The sequence below is a fragment of the Macaca nemestrina genome, chromosome 12 (genome assembly GCF_043159975.1).
Source record: "Macaca nemestrina isolate mMacNem1 chromosome 12, mMacNem.hap1, whole genome shotgun sequence".
In the NCBI taxonomy this organism is placed as follows: domain Eukaryota; kingdom Metazoa; phylum Chordata; class Mammalia; order Primates; family Cercopithecidae; genus Macaca; species Macaca nemestrina.
Window position 1 is genome coordinate 76,358,520 of NC_092136.1, and position 13,416 is coordinate 76,371,935.

General features: G+C 52.9%; 1 protein-coding gene across 13 annotated transcripts in view; it reads left to right on the top strand.

Annotated features, from left to right (window-relative positions):
- Positions 1–13,416, top strand: part of LOC105468794 (myosin VIIA) — an 86,162-nt gene that overhangs the window by 54,328 nt on the left and 18,418 nt on the right. For all 13 annotated transcript variants that reach the window (XR_011610948.1, XM_011719158.3, XM_011719162.3 and 10 more), the window contains 6 exons: positions 1,112–1,239; positions 6,231–6,357; positions 6,916–7,035; positions 7,614–7,787; positions 8,938–9,165; positions 11,120–11,290. Coding sequence is in view for 12 of the 13 variants with exons in the window: in XM_011719158.3 (XP_011717460.2) it covers positions 1,112–1,239; positions 6,231–6,357; positions 6,916–7,035; positions 7,614–7,787; positions 8,938–9,165; positions 11,120–11,290 (948 nt within the window). In the remaining variant the exon portion in view is untranslated. The remainder of the gene's footprint in view (positions 1–1,111; positions 1,240–6,230; positions 6,358–6,915; positions 7,036–7,613; positions 7,788–8,937; positions 9,166–11,119; positions 11,291–13,416) is intronic.

Consider the following 13,416-nt stretch of genomic DNA (forward strand, 5'->3'; position numbering starts at 1 on the left):
TTGAGGCGTGGGAGCTTTCTGTGGAACAAGAGTGCTCATGGAGCATGAACGGGATTAATTTATTTGAATTCATTCTTCAGTCACCTTGCCTTTTCTGGGCACTCTCCCAGCCCTTGTGCTCTGGGGTTGTCCAGGCTGGTATGTGTGTGGCAGGGGAGGATGCATTGGAGAGGCAGACACAAACCAAGGCATTCACAGCCTTGGGGGCCAGGCCCCCATCCCCACATTTGCACATGCCAGTCCCTCTGCCTGAAACTCCTCCTTTCTCTGCCTGGGATCACCTCCTCCAGGAAGCCTCCCCAGCTCCTCCACTGCAGGGTCAGGGGCTCCCACTTTACCTCTGCCCTTGTCCTGTCCCCACCTGAGGCACAAATCCAACCTTGCACGTGTGTGGCCTCAGATTTGAATACCTTCTCTGCCGCTTAATATTCAAGGGACCCAAGGAAGGAAACGCCCACTCCGTGGTGTCCTGGGAAGAAGGTGGAAATGGCAGCCGAGGGTGTTCGGTAGACACGAGGGCCTTCCATGGTGCTCCCTGTCTGTACCACCCACTCCTGCCGCTCACCTCTCACTCACCCTACCTCCTCTGGGCAGAGCTCGGGGCTTGTGCTGTGGGCTATGTGGGATGAGAGAGGAGAAACATCTCATAAGAACCAGTGTGAGCCTGGTCACTTTGGGGCTAAGGGTGTTGGTGACAGGGTGATGGTGACTGGTGGTTGGAACCTGGGGTATACTCCAGAACCCACAGTTATGGGGGGGCCACCCCAGAGAGATAGGGGTCCCGCTTGGAGTCAGAAGCAGGTCCCTGTCCTGGCTGAGAGGACCTCCCTGGGGTGGGGGGTGGGGTGCAGGGTATCGAGGAGACGGCAGAGGAGCTCTGTCCCCAGAAGTGGGTGGCGCCGGGCCAGTGTGCCCCAGCTATGTGGGCCAGTTATTGGCCCAGCATCTGCTGTGCACGTGGCAGGGGTAATGACGGTGCTGGGGAGCCCAATTCTTCTGCTTACTCCCTAGATTCTGCTTTCTGGGGAGCAGGCAGCTGCGGGTGCTGGTGCCCTGGCTGGCAGGGGAATGCCCCTGACTTCACCTTCCCTGTCCTCTCCCTCTGGCCCAGGTGACCAAGAGGCTGCATGACGGGGAGTCCACGGTCCAGGGCAACAGCATGCTGGAGGACCGGCCCACCTCCAACCTGGAGAAGCTGCACTTCATCATCGGCAATGGCATCCTGCGGCCAGCTCTCCGGTCAGTGCCGGGAGGCGGGGGCACCGGGGCTTGAAAGTCTTTTGATGGCTGAGTGGTGCCTCTGTCAACTTAGCAAGAGATAAAGCAAGCAGGCCTGAGTTTGGCTTTGCTGGGAGCTAATTGGTGGAGTTAGGACCTTGGTGGAGTTATTTCATCTCTCTAAGCCTCTGATTCCTTGTCTGTAAAGGGGGAATCATAAAACAGCATCCTTGGAGCATCCCTTGGAGATACTGCAGGTTCAGTTGAAGGCCACAGAAATAAATATCACAATAAAGAGAGCAGCACAAATATTTTGGCTTCCCAGTGCATATAAAGGTCACATTTATACTGTACTATAGTCTATGAAGTATGAAATAGCATTATGTCTAAAAAATGTAGACACCTTGATTAGAAAATAATGCTGAAAATGCTAACGGTCATCTGAAAGTTGCATCTATTTGCTGGAGGGTCTTGCGTTGATGTTGATGGCTGCTGACTGATCAGAGTGGTGGTTGCTGAAGGTTAGGGTGGCTGTGGCAATTTATTAAGATAAGACAACAGTGAGATTTGCTGCATGAATGGACTGTTCTTTCTCACAAAATTTCTCTGTAGCATGCAATGTTGTTTGACAGCATTTTACCCACAGTAGAACTTCTTTCAAAGTTGGAGTCAGTCCTCTCAAACCCTGTTGCTGCTTTATCAAGTTGATGCAATATTCTAAATCCCTTGTTATCATTTCAACAATGTTCACAGCATCTTCACCAGTAGATTCCATCTCAAGAAACCACTTTCTTTGCTCATCCATAAGAGGCAACTCCTCATCCACTGAAATTTGATCATGACATGGCAGCAACTCAGTCCCATCCTCAGGCCCCACTTCTCATTCTAGTTTTCTTGCTATTTATTTCCACCACGTCTGCAGTTACTTCCTCTTGAAGTCTTGAGCTCCTCAGTCATTCATGAAGGTTGGAATCCACTTCTTCTAAACTCCTATTAATGTTAATAATTTGACCTCCTTCCATGCATCATAAATGTTCTGAAATGGCATCGAGAATTGTGAATACTTTCCAGAAGCTTTTTCACTGATTTTGCCCAGATCCACCAGAGGAATCACTATCTATGGCAGCAATAGTCTTATCAAATGTATTTCTTAAATAAGACTTGAAAGCCAAAATTACTCCTTGATCCATAGGTTGCAGAATGGATGTTGCATTAGCAGGCATGAAAATAACATTCATCTCCTTGTACATCATTCTTTTTGTTTGTTTGTTTGTTTTTGTTTTGTTTTGTTTTGTTTTGAGACAGTCTCACTCTGTTGCCCAGGCTGGAGTGCAGTGGCATGATCTAGGCTCACTGCAGCCTCCACGTCCTGGGTTCAAGCAATTCTCCTGCCTCAGCCTCCCAAGTAGCTGGGACTACAGGCACTTGCCACCACATCTGGATAATTTTTGTATTTTTAGTAGAGACGAGGTTTCACCATGTTGGCCAGGCTGGTCTGGAACTCCTGACCCTGTGATCCACCCGCCTCAGCCTCCCAAAGTGCTGGGATTTCAGGCGTGAGCCCCTGTGCCCAGCCCCTTGTACATCTTTTTTTTTTTTTTTTTGAGACGGAGTCTCGCTCTGTTGCCCAGGCTGGAGTGCAGTGGCCGGATCTCAGCTCACTGCAAGCTCCGCCTCCCGGGTTTACGCCATTCTCCTGCCTCAGCCTCCCGAGTAGCTGGGACTACAGGCGCCCGCCACCTCGCCCGGCCAAGTTTTTGTATTTTTTAGTAGAGACGGGGTTTCACCGTGTCAGCCAGGATGGTCTCGATCTCCTGACCTCGTGATCCGCCCGTCTCGGCCTCCCAAAGTGCTGGGATTACAGGCTTGAGCCACCGCGCCCGGCCTCCTTGTACATCATTTTTAAGGGCCCTAGGATTTTTGGAATGGTCACTGAGCATTGGCTTCAATGGAAAGTCAGCAGTGCATTAGCTCCTGACAGGAGATTCAGCTTGTCTTTTGAAGACTTGAAGCCAGCCATTGATTTCTCTCTAGCTATGAAAGTCCTAAATGACATCTTTTTCCGATAGAAGGCTGGTTCATCTCCATGGAAGATCTGTTGTTGAACCTTCATTAGTGATTTTAGCTAGACCTTCTGGAAAACTTGTTGCAGCTTCTCCATCAGCACTTGTTGCTTCACCCTGCACTTCTACATTTTGGAGACAGTTTCTTGCTTTAAACCTCATGAGGCGATCTCTGTGAGCTTCCAACTTAGCTTCTGCAACTTCCTCACCTCTCTCAGCCTTCAGAGAATTGAAGAGAGAGCCTTCCTCTAGACTAGGCTTTGGCTTAAGGGAATGTTGGGGCTGGTTCGATTTATTCAGACCCCTAAAATTTTCTCCATATCAGCAAATAAGGCTGTTTCACTTTCCTATCATTTGTGTATTCACTGGAGTAGCATTTCTGATGTCCTTTAGGAACTATTCCTTTGCATTCACAAGTTGGTTAACTACGTGGCACAAGAGGCCCAGCTTTTGGTCTATCTCGGCTTTCAACATGCTTTACTCTCTAATCATTTCTAGCTTTTGATTAAAAGTGAAAAATGTGTGAGCTTCCTTTCACTTGAACACTTACAGGTCATCGTGGGGTTGTTAATTGGCCTAATTTCAATATGAATGTGTCTCAGGGAATCAGGAGGCCTGAGGAGAGGGAGAGAGATGGGGGAATGGCTGGTGGGTAGAGCAGTCAGAACACATCTAACATTTATCAATTAGGTTTGCCATCTTCTATGGGCATGATTCACGGTGCACAAAACAACCACATTAGTAACATTAAAGATTACTGATCACAGATCACCACAGCAAATATAATAATAAATTTGAGATATTTCTAGAATTGCCAAAATGTGACAGAAACGTGAAGTGAGCACGTGCTGTTGGAGAAATGATGCTGGTAGACTTGTTCCATGCAGGGTCCTTGTAAACCAATTTGTAAAAAATGCAATGTCTCCAAAGTGTAATAGAGTGAAGTACAGTAAAATGAGGTGTGCCTGCAGCAGCTACCTCATACACAGGCTTGTGGGAAGATAAAGCTATGGAAAGTGTGTAGCACCAGACCTGGAGCATAGTAAGCGCCCTGTAGATGGTAGCTTTGATCATCATCATCCAACATGCATTTCCTGCTTTAACTCCCCTGCCGCCAGCTCACCTCGAGTCACCCACCCCAGGCCCATGGTCAGGGTTACTGTGGGCCACATGCCTGGGCATCCTGCAAGTACCTCCTTCCCCACAGGGCCAGGAGAGGCCTTTACCCAGGTCCCTGGGGTTTTGGGGAGTTGAAAGGAAGACCCAGGAGTTACCAGGAGCCACCAAAAAAATCAAGTCAGCTGATGAGAGGAGGGCTAGGACTTTTCTGAGAACAGTCTCTGCACAGGACAGGTCTGTCGGGAGAGCTGATGCCATGAATGTGTGTGTACTGGTTGGGAGGACAGCAGGACGAGGCAAGGACCAAGCCCCACTTTCCTGATGGGAAACTGAGGTCCAGAGTAGGGAAGAGACTTGCCCAGGGGTCACTAGGCCTCCTGCCTCCTATCAGGCCCCCGTTTTTATCTCCCCAAGCCTAGTCACTACCTCACCAGGGTGGCCACACTGCCCAGGGCCACCCGCCAACAGGAGGAAAAGCAGCTGCTGCAGGTGTGTCTCAGGGGCAAGAATTTGCCTCCAAATTATCTCACCATCATACCTAAAGCTGACACTTCTAGAAAACACAGTGCCAGGAGCTCTGAACCAAGAGTCCAAAGGCTGGGGTGTCAACTCCTTGAGGGGCCTCACACGGTGAATCCCTCCCTATTCTCAGGCTCTGTCTCCCCATCTGTAAAGTGAAGGGAGACTCCTAGCTGCAGGTGATAATGTTTCACTAGTCTGTGGCAAGGTGGGAACAGGAGGGATGTTTCTAAAGCAAAACTTGTTTTCTTTAAAGGACTGCTCTGAGACTTTGCCCTTCCTACTATTTGGAAATTTAAAATTACCTTTGTTTTATGAGATAGTTGGGATCTAGACAGTGAGCAGGTTGTGTGTGTTATAAATGTTCTCATTTATCATAAAAAAATGAGTAACTTCAGAATTTACTTTGAAATTATAAACTCTCAAAACTGTTGAGCCACTGAATTAGGTAATCCCAGCCCTGTCCTTTGGGAGAGAAGAGCAGCAGTGGGTGTCCCCTGGCGGTCACTGCATCGTCAGGGGTTCTGCCCTTGAACAGGCAGGCTGCAGTCTTAGAGCACCCAGGTTGCAGAGGAGAAGAACCATTCCCAAGAACAAGGACAGCAATAATTGCAGCTGGCATTTGTGAGGGGTTCACCGTGTCTGGCACTGTGCTAGGTGCATCATAAGCCTTGGCTCATTCGTCTTCACAGCAATCTTGTAAGGATTCCTTTAAAATGAACACCAAAAAATTACCTTAATTGTTTTCATCCCATTGCAAAAGTCATACATGGCCCCTTAAATATTCTAACATTACAGAAACATACCAGAGACAAAGTCCCTACTCATTCCATCCCCCAGTGACACCCCAGGACGCTTTTCCTGTTTCTGCTTTGTCCGTTGCCATGGGTAGAAGTTGCACCTGCTGCTGTGACTATGGGCTGGGATCAGAGAGGTGAACTCATCTGCCTCAGTCACCAGCTGGTTAGGAAGGAGGCAGAGGTGGGGACTGTGCTTCTCGTTAGCATGGTCACCTGTGGCTGTGGCTGCTGAGCCCAGAGCAGGATACGCACCACCCTGGAGGGTGGGGCCCTGGCTGTGGGAACTGGATTGGGGTTGGGGAGGTGCTTTATGCCTGATGATCCTGTCTCCAAAGCCAGACCCCAGCCCTTGGCTCAGCCCTGCCACCCAGCCTCACTCTGCCTCCTCCTGGGTGGTCTTGGCAAGTTGGAGAGGACAGCTGTGTCGTGTACCACCGGCTGCTGGGAGGAGGTGGGGACTGGGGCTGTTCCTCTGGGTGATTCCCCCTCCCTTGCCCTGCTGCCTGCCCAGGGATGAGATCTACTGCCAGATCAGCAAGCAGCTGACCCACAACCCCTCCAAGAGCAGCTATGCCCGGGGCTGGATTCTCGTGTCTCTCTGTGTGGGCTGTTTTGCCCCCTCCGAGAAGTTTGTCAAGGTAGGAAGGTGCCTGGCCTCCTGGAGCGGGAAGGGGAGCTGGGCCCTGTCCCAGCACTGCGGGGAGAGCAATAGTCAGGGACTCCAAAGGGCCTGGTCACAAGGCCTACCTGGCCACCCCCCACTGAGCCCCATCTTCCTGGCACCTCCTCCCCTCAGGCAGCCACCGCTTTGCCCCACACTCCCCTCAGCCCCATTCTACTTAGGAGGGGCTGAGTCTGACAGGAGCGTGTCCCAGGCCCTCTGCACCCTCGCCTTGGGGCAGGCCCTGGGTGCTGGGGTCAGAGTGGAGCAGGTCACGGCAGGACCAACCCGACTGGCTGGTGCTGTGAAGGGGTGTGGGGAGGAGCCGCTAGGCTGAGCTGGGGGAGGTGGGGGAGGCCACAGACGTGACTGGAAATAGGCGGTGGATCTGAGAGAGTAGGGAAGCCACGGAAAGCAGCCTGGCCTGGAGGAGTGGCCTCCAAGTGCTGGGAAGGGCCTGGTGGCTGCCCTCACTACTCACATGGGGAGGCCCAGGGCTGCAGTGGGGCCGCCTCAGCGGGTGCTCTGGCTGCAGTACCTGCGGAACTTCATCCACGGGGGCCCGCCCGGCTACGCCCCGTACTGTGAGGAGCGTCTGAGGAGGACCTTTGTCAATGGGACACGGACACAGCCGCCCAGCTGGCTGGAGCTGCAGGTTCGTGCGTGTGTGTGCACGTGCTTGTGTGCATGTGCACAAGAGTGTGTGTGTGCATGTGTGTATGCGTGTGTGAGTGCATGTGTGTGTGTCCAGTGCACTCGAGTGCCCCAGAAACATTCCCCACTTTGAGACTCTGTGGTTCCTCAAGCACCTACCCTCAAGTTCTGGAACCCCAGGCCCATCAGAACAGAAAAGCCCCCAAAGGATGAGGGACTCCATTTGCTGGCCTTATGGTCAAGACAACTTGGGCAAAGGAGATTCCCTCTGTGTCTCAATGCCTTTACCTGCCACATGGTGAAGGTTATATGAAGTGATAGCAGAGACCCCGGGCCTGTGGCAGCGCCTGAACTCCCAGCCCCAGGCCCTGACTCAGGGGTCCTAAAGGTCCACTGGGGTGCGGTGCACAGCAGGGCTCCCTAGACACCTGTGACGGGGACAAGCAGTGTCCCAGTGAGGTGCTGAGGTCTGGGGCGCCGGGGCAGCTCCAACCCCACAGAAAGCAGAGAGCCAAAGTCCAGAGGGGCGAGCAGGTCTGAAGGGAAGGGACTCCACAAACCCTCCTGGGGCACTTCCAGGCCACCAAGTCCAAGAAGCCAATCATGCTGCCCGTGACATTCATGGACGGGACCACCAAGACCCTGCTGACAGACTCGGCAACCACGGCCAAGGAGCTCTGCAACGCGCTGGCCGACAAGATCTCTCTCAAGGACCGCTTCGGGTTCTCCCTCTACATTGCCCTGTTTGACAAGGTATGGCCGCCCAGAAGCACCTCCTCCCGGCCCCAGTTGAGGCCGCCAGTGCTGCCACCTACTGGCTGGGGCTACTCACCCTTGAGCACCTCGGTTTCCCCTGAGCCGGCGCTAATCGGCTCTGCCTGACTCCTTAGGACTGCCGAGAATTCGGCCAGGTGCGGTTGTTCATGCCTGTAATCCCAGTACTTTGGGAGGCTGAGGCGGTCGGATCACAAAGTCAGGAGTTCAAGACCAGCCTGGCCAACGTAGTGAAGCCTTGTCTTTACTAAAAAAAACAAAAATTAGCGAGACTTGGTGGCACACACCTGTAATCCCAGCTACTCAAGAGGCTGAGGCAGGAGAATCGCTTGAACTCAGGAGGCGGAGGTTGTGGTGAGCTGAGATCACGCCACTGCACTCCAGCCTAGGCAACAGAGTGAGACTCTGTCTCAAAAGAAAAAAAAACAAAAACAGAGCTCTTCGGCACCCAAGGGAAAACCCAGCAGTAGGATGTCCTCAGTCCTGTGTCCCCAGGCCCAGTGAATCCTCTCCTGGTGCTGAAGGAAGAGCATGGCACAGGCTGAGGGGAGGGCTTCGCAGCCCTTGCGTGCAGATGGGAATGGAATTCCCTCTCAGGTTGCTATGGCGTCTGATGGAGAAACTCCTTAGCAAACAGGAGTTCCTTCACACTTGCCCTCAAGCAGCTGGGGTGTGAACAGCCCACAGACTCGCCTTGAAGGCTAGAGCCTCCTCAGCTGAGCGGGACCTGGGGCTTGGGTGATTTTGCCTCCACCCCCAGCAACATCATGCTCAGCAGAGGGGCCCCCGCCCACAAGCCCAGGGGAGGTACCATGTTGCTGGACACAGTTTGCCTGGATTTTTCTCACCGATGCTCCTGTGTTTCCAGGTACTCTGTTCAGTTTCCCACTTCTACTAGAAAATGGGACTTCTCACATCACCGTGCCCAGAACTGAGGCTAGGAAGGCAATCGTGGGGGTGCTGCTCAGAGCCCAAGGCTGGGATCTGGTCTGCCTCCTGGGGGCCTTGGACATGTCCCTGCCCCTCGCTGGGCCTCGGTTTTCTGTCTGAACTGACCGTTGGCACCGTCGAGGCTCCTCATAGTCCTTCCCTGACTCTGTGCCTGCTCCCCTCCCCGCTGTGCCCACAGGTATCCTCCCTGGGCAGCGGCAGCGACCATGTCATGGACGCCATCTCCCAGTGCGAGCAGTATGCCAAGGAGCAGGGTGCCCAGGAGCGCAACGCCCCCTGGAGGCTCTTCTTCCGCAAAGAGGTCTTCACACCCTGGCACAGCCCCTCTGAGGACAACGTGGCCACCAACCTTATCTACCAGCAGGTGGTGCGAGGAGTCAAGTTTGGGGAGTACAGGTGTGAGAAGGTGAGTGGAAGGGAATCTCTTGCCAGGCTGGCTTGGCTCACAGCCTGCTGTTTTCCACGTTTGGGCTGAGTGCTCCTCTGTGAGCCATCATTAGCTTAGGCTGAGGTGAGCCTGACTGCAGTTGGGCACTCTCCAGGCTCCTGGATGGACACCACCTACTTCAGGGGGCTCGGGAGGTGAGGTGAGATGTCAGGAGCAAGGGCTTCTGAGCATGTCCTGAATTCGCCAGTGGAGGAGACCCCCACACTGCTGTAGTGACTGTGCATGCTACAGAGGACGTGCCTCAGGACCTGCTGCACTGTTCTAAGTGTGTCTAGTAAGCGCTGCTCTAAATGAGAAAGACAGCCATTCCTTGGGATCAGAATTTGCAAATGTGTATTCTTTTTTCTCCTTCTGAGGACAGGAGTTATATGGTTGTTTTGTTTTTGATAATGGTAATGGTAGCTATGGTTCTGCTGGTGATTGTGAGGGAGGGATAAGAAAGGAGGTGATGGAAATGAAGAGGATGGTTGGTGGTGGTAACATTGGTAGAGGTAATGATGGTGTTGATGGTGATGGTGGAGACAGTGATGATGGTTGGTGGTGATGGTGGATGTAGTGATGGTGTTGATGGTGGTGGTGGAGACAGTGATGATGGTTGGTGGTGATGGTGGATGTAGTGATGGTGTTGGTGGTGGTGGAGACAGTGATAATGGTTGGTGGTGATGGTGGATGTAGTGATGGTGTTGGTACTGATGATGGTAGTGATGGTGGGTGGAGGCAGTGATGGTGTTGGTGATGGTGGAAGTAGTGATGTTAGTGATGATGGTATTGTTGGCGCTGATGACAGTGGTGATATTGGAGGTAGGGATGATGTCGGTGATGGTGGTGGTGGTGGAGGTAGTGATAGTGCTGGTGTTGATGACAGTGTTGTTGGTAGTGATGATGGTGATGGTAAAGGTAGTGATAGTGGTGTTGACAATGACAGTGTTGTTGGTAGTGATGGTGTTGGTGATGACAGTGTTGTTGGTAGTGATGGTGTTGGTGATGGTGGAGGCAGTAATGATGTTGGTGATAGTGTTGGTGATAGTGTTGTTGGTGGTGGTGGTGATGGTGGAGGCAGTAATGATGTTGGTGATAGTGTTGTTGGTAGTGATGGTGGTGATGGTGGAGGTAGTGGTGGTAGTTTTGTTGGTGACAGTGGTGATGATAATGGTGGTATTGGTGGTGGTAAGCAAATATTCAGGCAGAGCGCATTAGTATAGCCACATCAGTTGCTAAAGTTCTGAAATATTTCAAACTGGTTGGAAAATATCTATTGCCTTCAAGACCCCCAAAAGCCTTTCTCTATGCCCTTGCTGCTGGAGCTCTGGGGAGCCCTAGGTAGGCATCACTGGGGCTGCTGTGCACCAGGCCAGGCAGAGAAGGGGCAAATGTCCAATGGCCACTTGGTTCTCTGAACCCTCTACAGTAGATCCTGCCATCTGTTAACCACTTTAACCATCCCCCAAGTGCTTAACGATGGTGATGGAGGCAGTCACAGTGATGCACTCCCCTCACTTTGACCCCTCCAGCAGACCCCAGGTGTCTCCCATTCTCTAGGGCAGATGCTTCCTCTTCTGCTGTTTGTCAGCTCCGGTCACTGTCTCACAGGGCTGAGTGTGCAGTGGCTGCTCGATGGGCTGGCTTTTTTCTTTGAGTCACTTTTTGTGCCCCTGGGCAGAGTCCAGCTCCATGCCAGTGCGAAAGGGACCCAGGAGAAGGTGAGGGTGTGGCCCTGCCCTTGGGGAGCTCATGGTTCCTCTGAGCAGACAAGAATTCCCTGGTGAATCAATGAGAAGCCTAGGTCCCAAAAGCCAGGCTCTGAGAGCTACAGGAGTCAGGGCCAGGAGAGGGGCCTGGAGCCTTTGGTGGTGTGGAAGGGCTTCCTGGAGGGGCCTGGGCCAATGCATGACCTAGGCCTCCCCCCACCTAGGAGGACGACCTGGCTGAGCTGGCCTCCCAGCAGTACTTTGTGGACTATGGCTCTGAGATGATCCTGGAGCGCCTCCTGAACCTCGTACCCACCTACATCCCCGACCGCGAGATCACGCCCCTGAAGACGCTGGAGAAGTGGGCCCAGTTGGCCATTGCCGCCCACAAGAAGGTGAAGGGCTGGGAGGAGTCTTAGAGAAGGGATGTGGACCTGAACAACCAAGGAGGTCCCAGTCCTCATCTGAACCTGTCTGTTGGGGCTGCGGGAGATGGCATGGCACCTGACCTCCCACCTCCCAGTGGCCCTTCCTCACTGGACATCAGCTCACTCATTCTCCTGCCATCTGTGTGCCAGGCACACAGAGGGGATCAGACTTAACCCTGCAGCCTCTGTGGGGCCATGGGTATTGGGGCCCCTTTCCTGGTCTTGTGCCAGCCACTTGTTGGTGCTACAGCTTCCAGAGCTGCAGCTTAGGAGAGGTGGTGGACGCTAGACAGAGCTTTAGGGATTGTACCTCCTTTTTCCTAAAAGAACTCCAGCCCAACTTCCTGCCTGGGGAGCTTTAGGGACAGGCCCCCATGACCCGCTTGCTTGGAGCCCAGGCCCATAACCAGCCATGAGTGGTTCCCTCCCAAGCTAAGAGCCTGCCCAAGTAGAGCAGGGGTATTCAGATGAAGAGAAGGTGGGAGCACTGGCTGCTGGTAGGGGACCCAGGGCCTCCTCATCTCCATGGTCTAGCTGTGCAAGAGAATTGTCCCTGCACATAAGTCGAGGGCTCCATAGTCTGAGGGCACCACAGGCCCGCGGTCTCACCCCTCCACCTTGAGGCCTCCGTCCTCACCCGGGAGCCCTGTGCCGCCTCCACCTGACCATGTGCCTTCTCTAGTCAGCTCCCCACCAGCCTCTGCCTCTCCCTGAGTCCCAAGTGCCCCCTGCGCCAGCCTGCTTCCCCTGAGGCCCTCACCCCCCTGAACCCCACTTCAGAGGAGGAGCGTCTCCTCCCTGCCACCCCTCTGTCCCTCATGTGAGACCCCTGCCCTTCATCCTCAGGCACCTCCTCTCCCTTGGCCCTCACGTGCCGGCAGTCACTGCAGCCTGTCCAGCTGCCTTCCAAACAGCTGCAGCCTCCACCCCCACCTCCGTGAGGGCCTCCTCGGGGCTCACTGCCACTGTGGCATGTGGTACGTCCTGGGTGGGGTGCTATTATTATGCATTCATTTTATTTTGGGTGCTTGTCATGTGCTGGGCACCAGGACCTGGAGACACAGCCCTTTGTGGGACAGACACGGTTTCTGCCCTTTGGAGCCCACAGCTAAGCTGGGTCTCTCCTGGACTGAAGCTCCTCAGAGTATCTGACCCGGAGCCCTGGGCCAGGCCCTCCTAGAATGGACAGTTGTGAATCACAGTTTTTGTAGGGTGGGAGGGTGCATTGTTCATTTTCTAGGTCTGCCATAACCAAGTGCCACAGACTAGGTGGTTTCAACAACAGAAATAAATGTATTTCCTTCCAGTTCTGGAGCCTGGAGCTCCGAGATCAAGGTGTCAGCAGGGGCTTTCTCCTGAGGCTTCTCCTCTCAGCCTGCAGATGGCCATCCTCTCCATCTGTCACCACACGGTGACGTGTGCACATGCACATCTGAGTCCAAATATCCTCCTCTTAAAAAGGCACCAGACATATTGGATTACAGCCCGCCCAAAAGATCTCATTAGTGACCTCTTTAAAGACCTTATCTCTGGGTCAGGCGCGGTGGCTCACGCCTGTAATCCCAGCACTTTGGGACGCCAAGGCGGGTGAATCATGAGGTCAGGAGTTCGAGACCAGCCTGGCCAACATGGCAAAACCCCGTCTCTACTAAAAATGCAAAAATTCACCAGGTGTGTAGTGGGTGCCCGTAATCCTAGCTACTCGGGAGGCTGAGGCAGGAGAATCACTTAAACCTTGGAGGCAGAGGTTTCAGTGAGCTGAGATTGTGCCATTGTGCTCCAGCCTGGAGGACAAGAGCAAGACTCCTTCTCAAAAATAAAAAATAAAAAAAAATCTTATTTCCAAATAAGGTTACATTCTGGGGGTGAAGACTTTAATATGCAAATATGGTGGGTGGGGGAAGGAAGCACACAATTCAGTCCATAACAGAGGTGTTTTGAAAACATCTTATTTTGAAATAATTTCAAACTTATGGAGAAATTGCACATTCAAAAAAGCAGGACTGCTGTGTGCACTTCACTTCCCAGATTCACTGGATGCTAGCCACACTTGCTCAGTGATTTGTCTCTCTGCCTACATATGTATTTTCTCT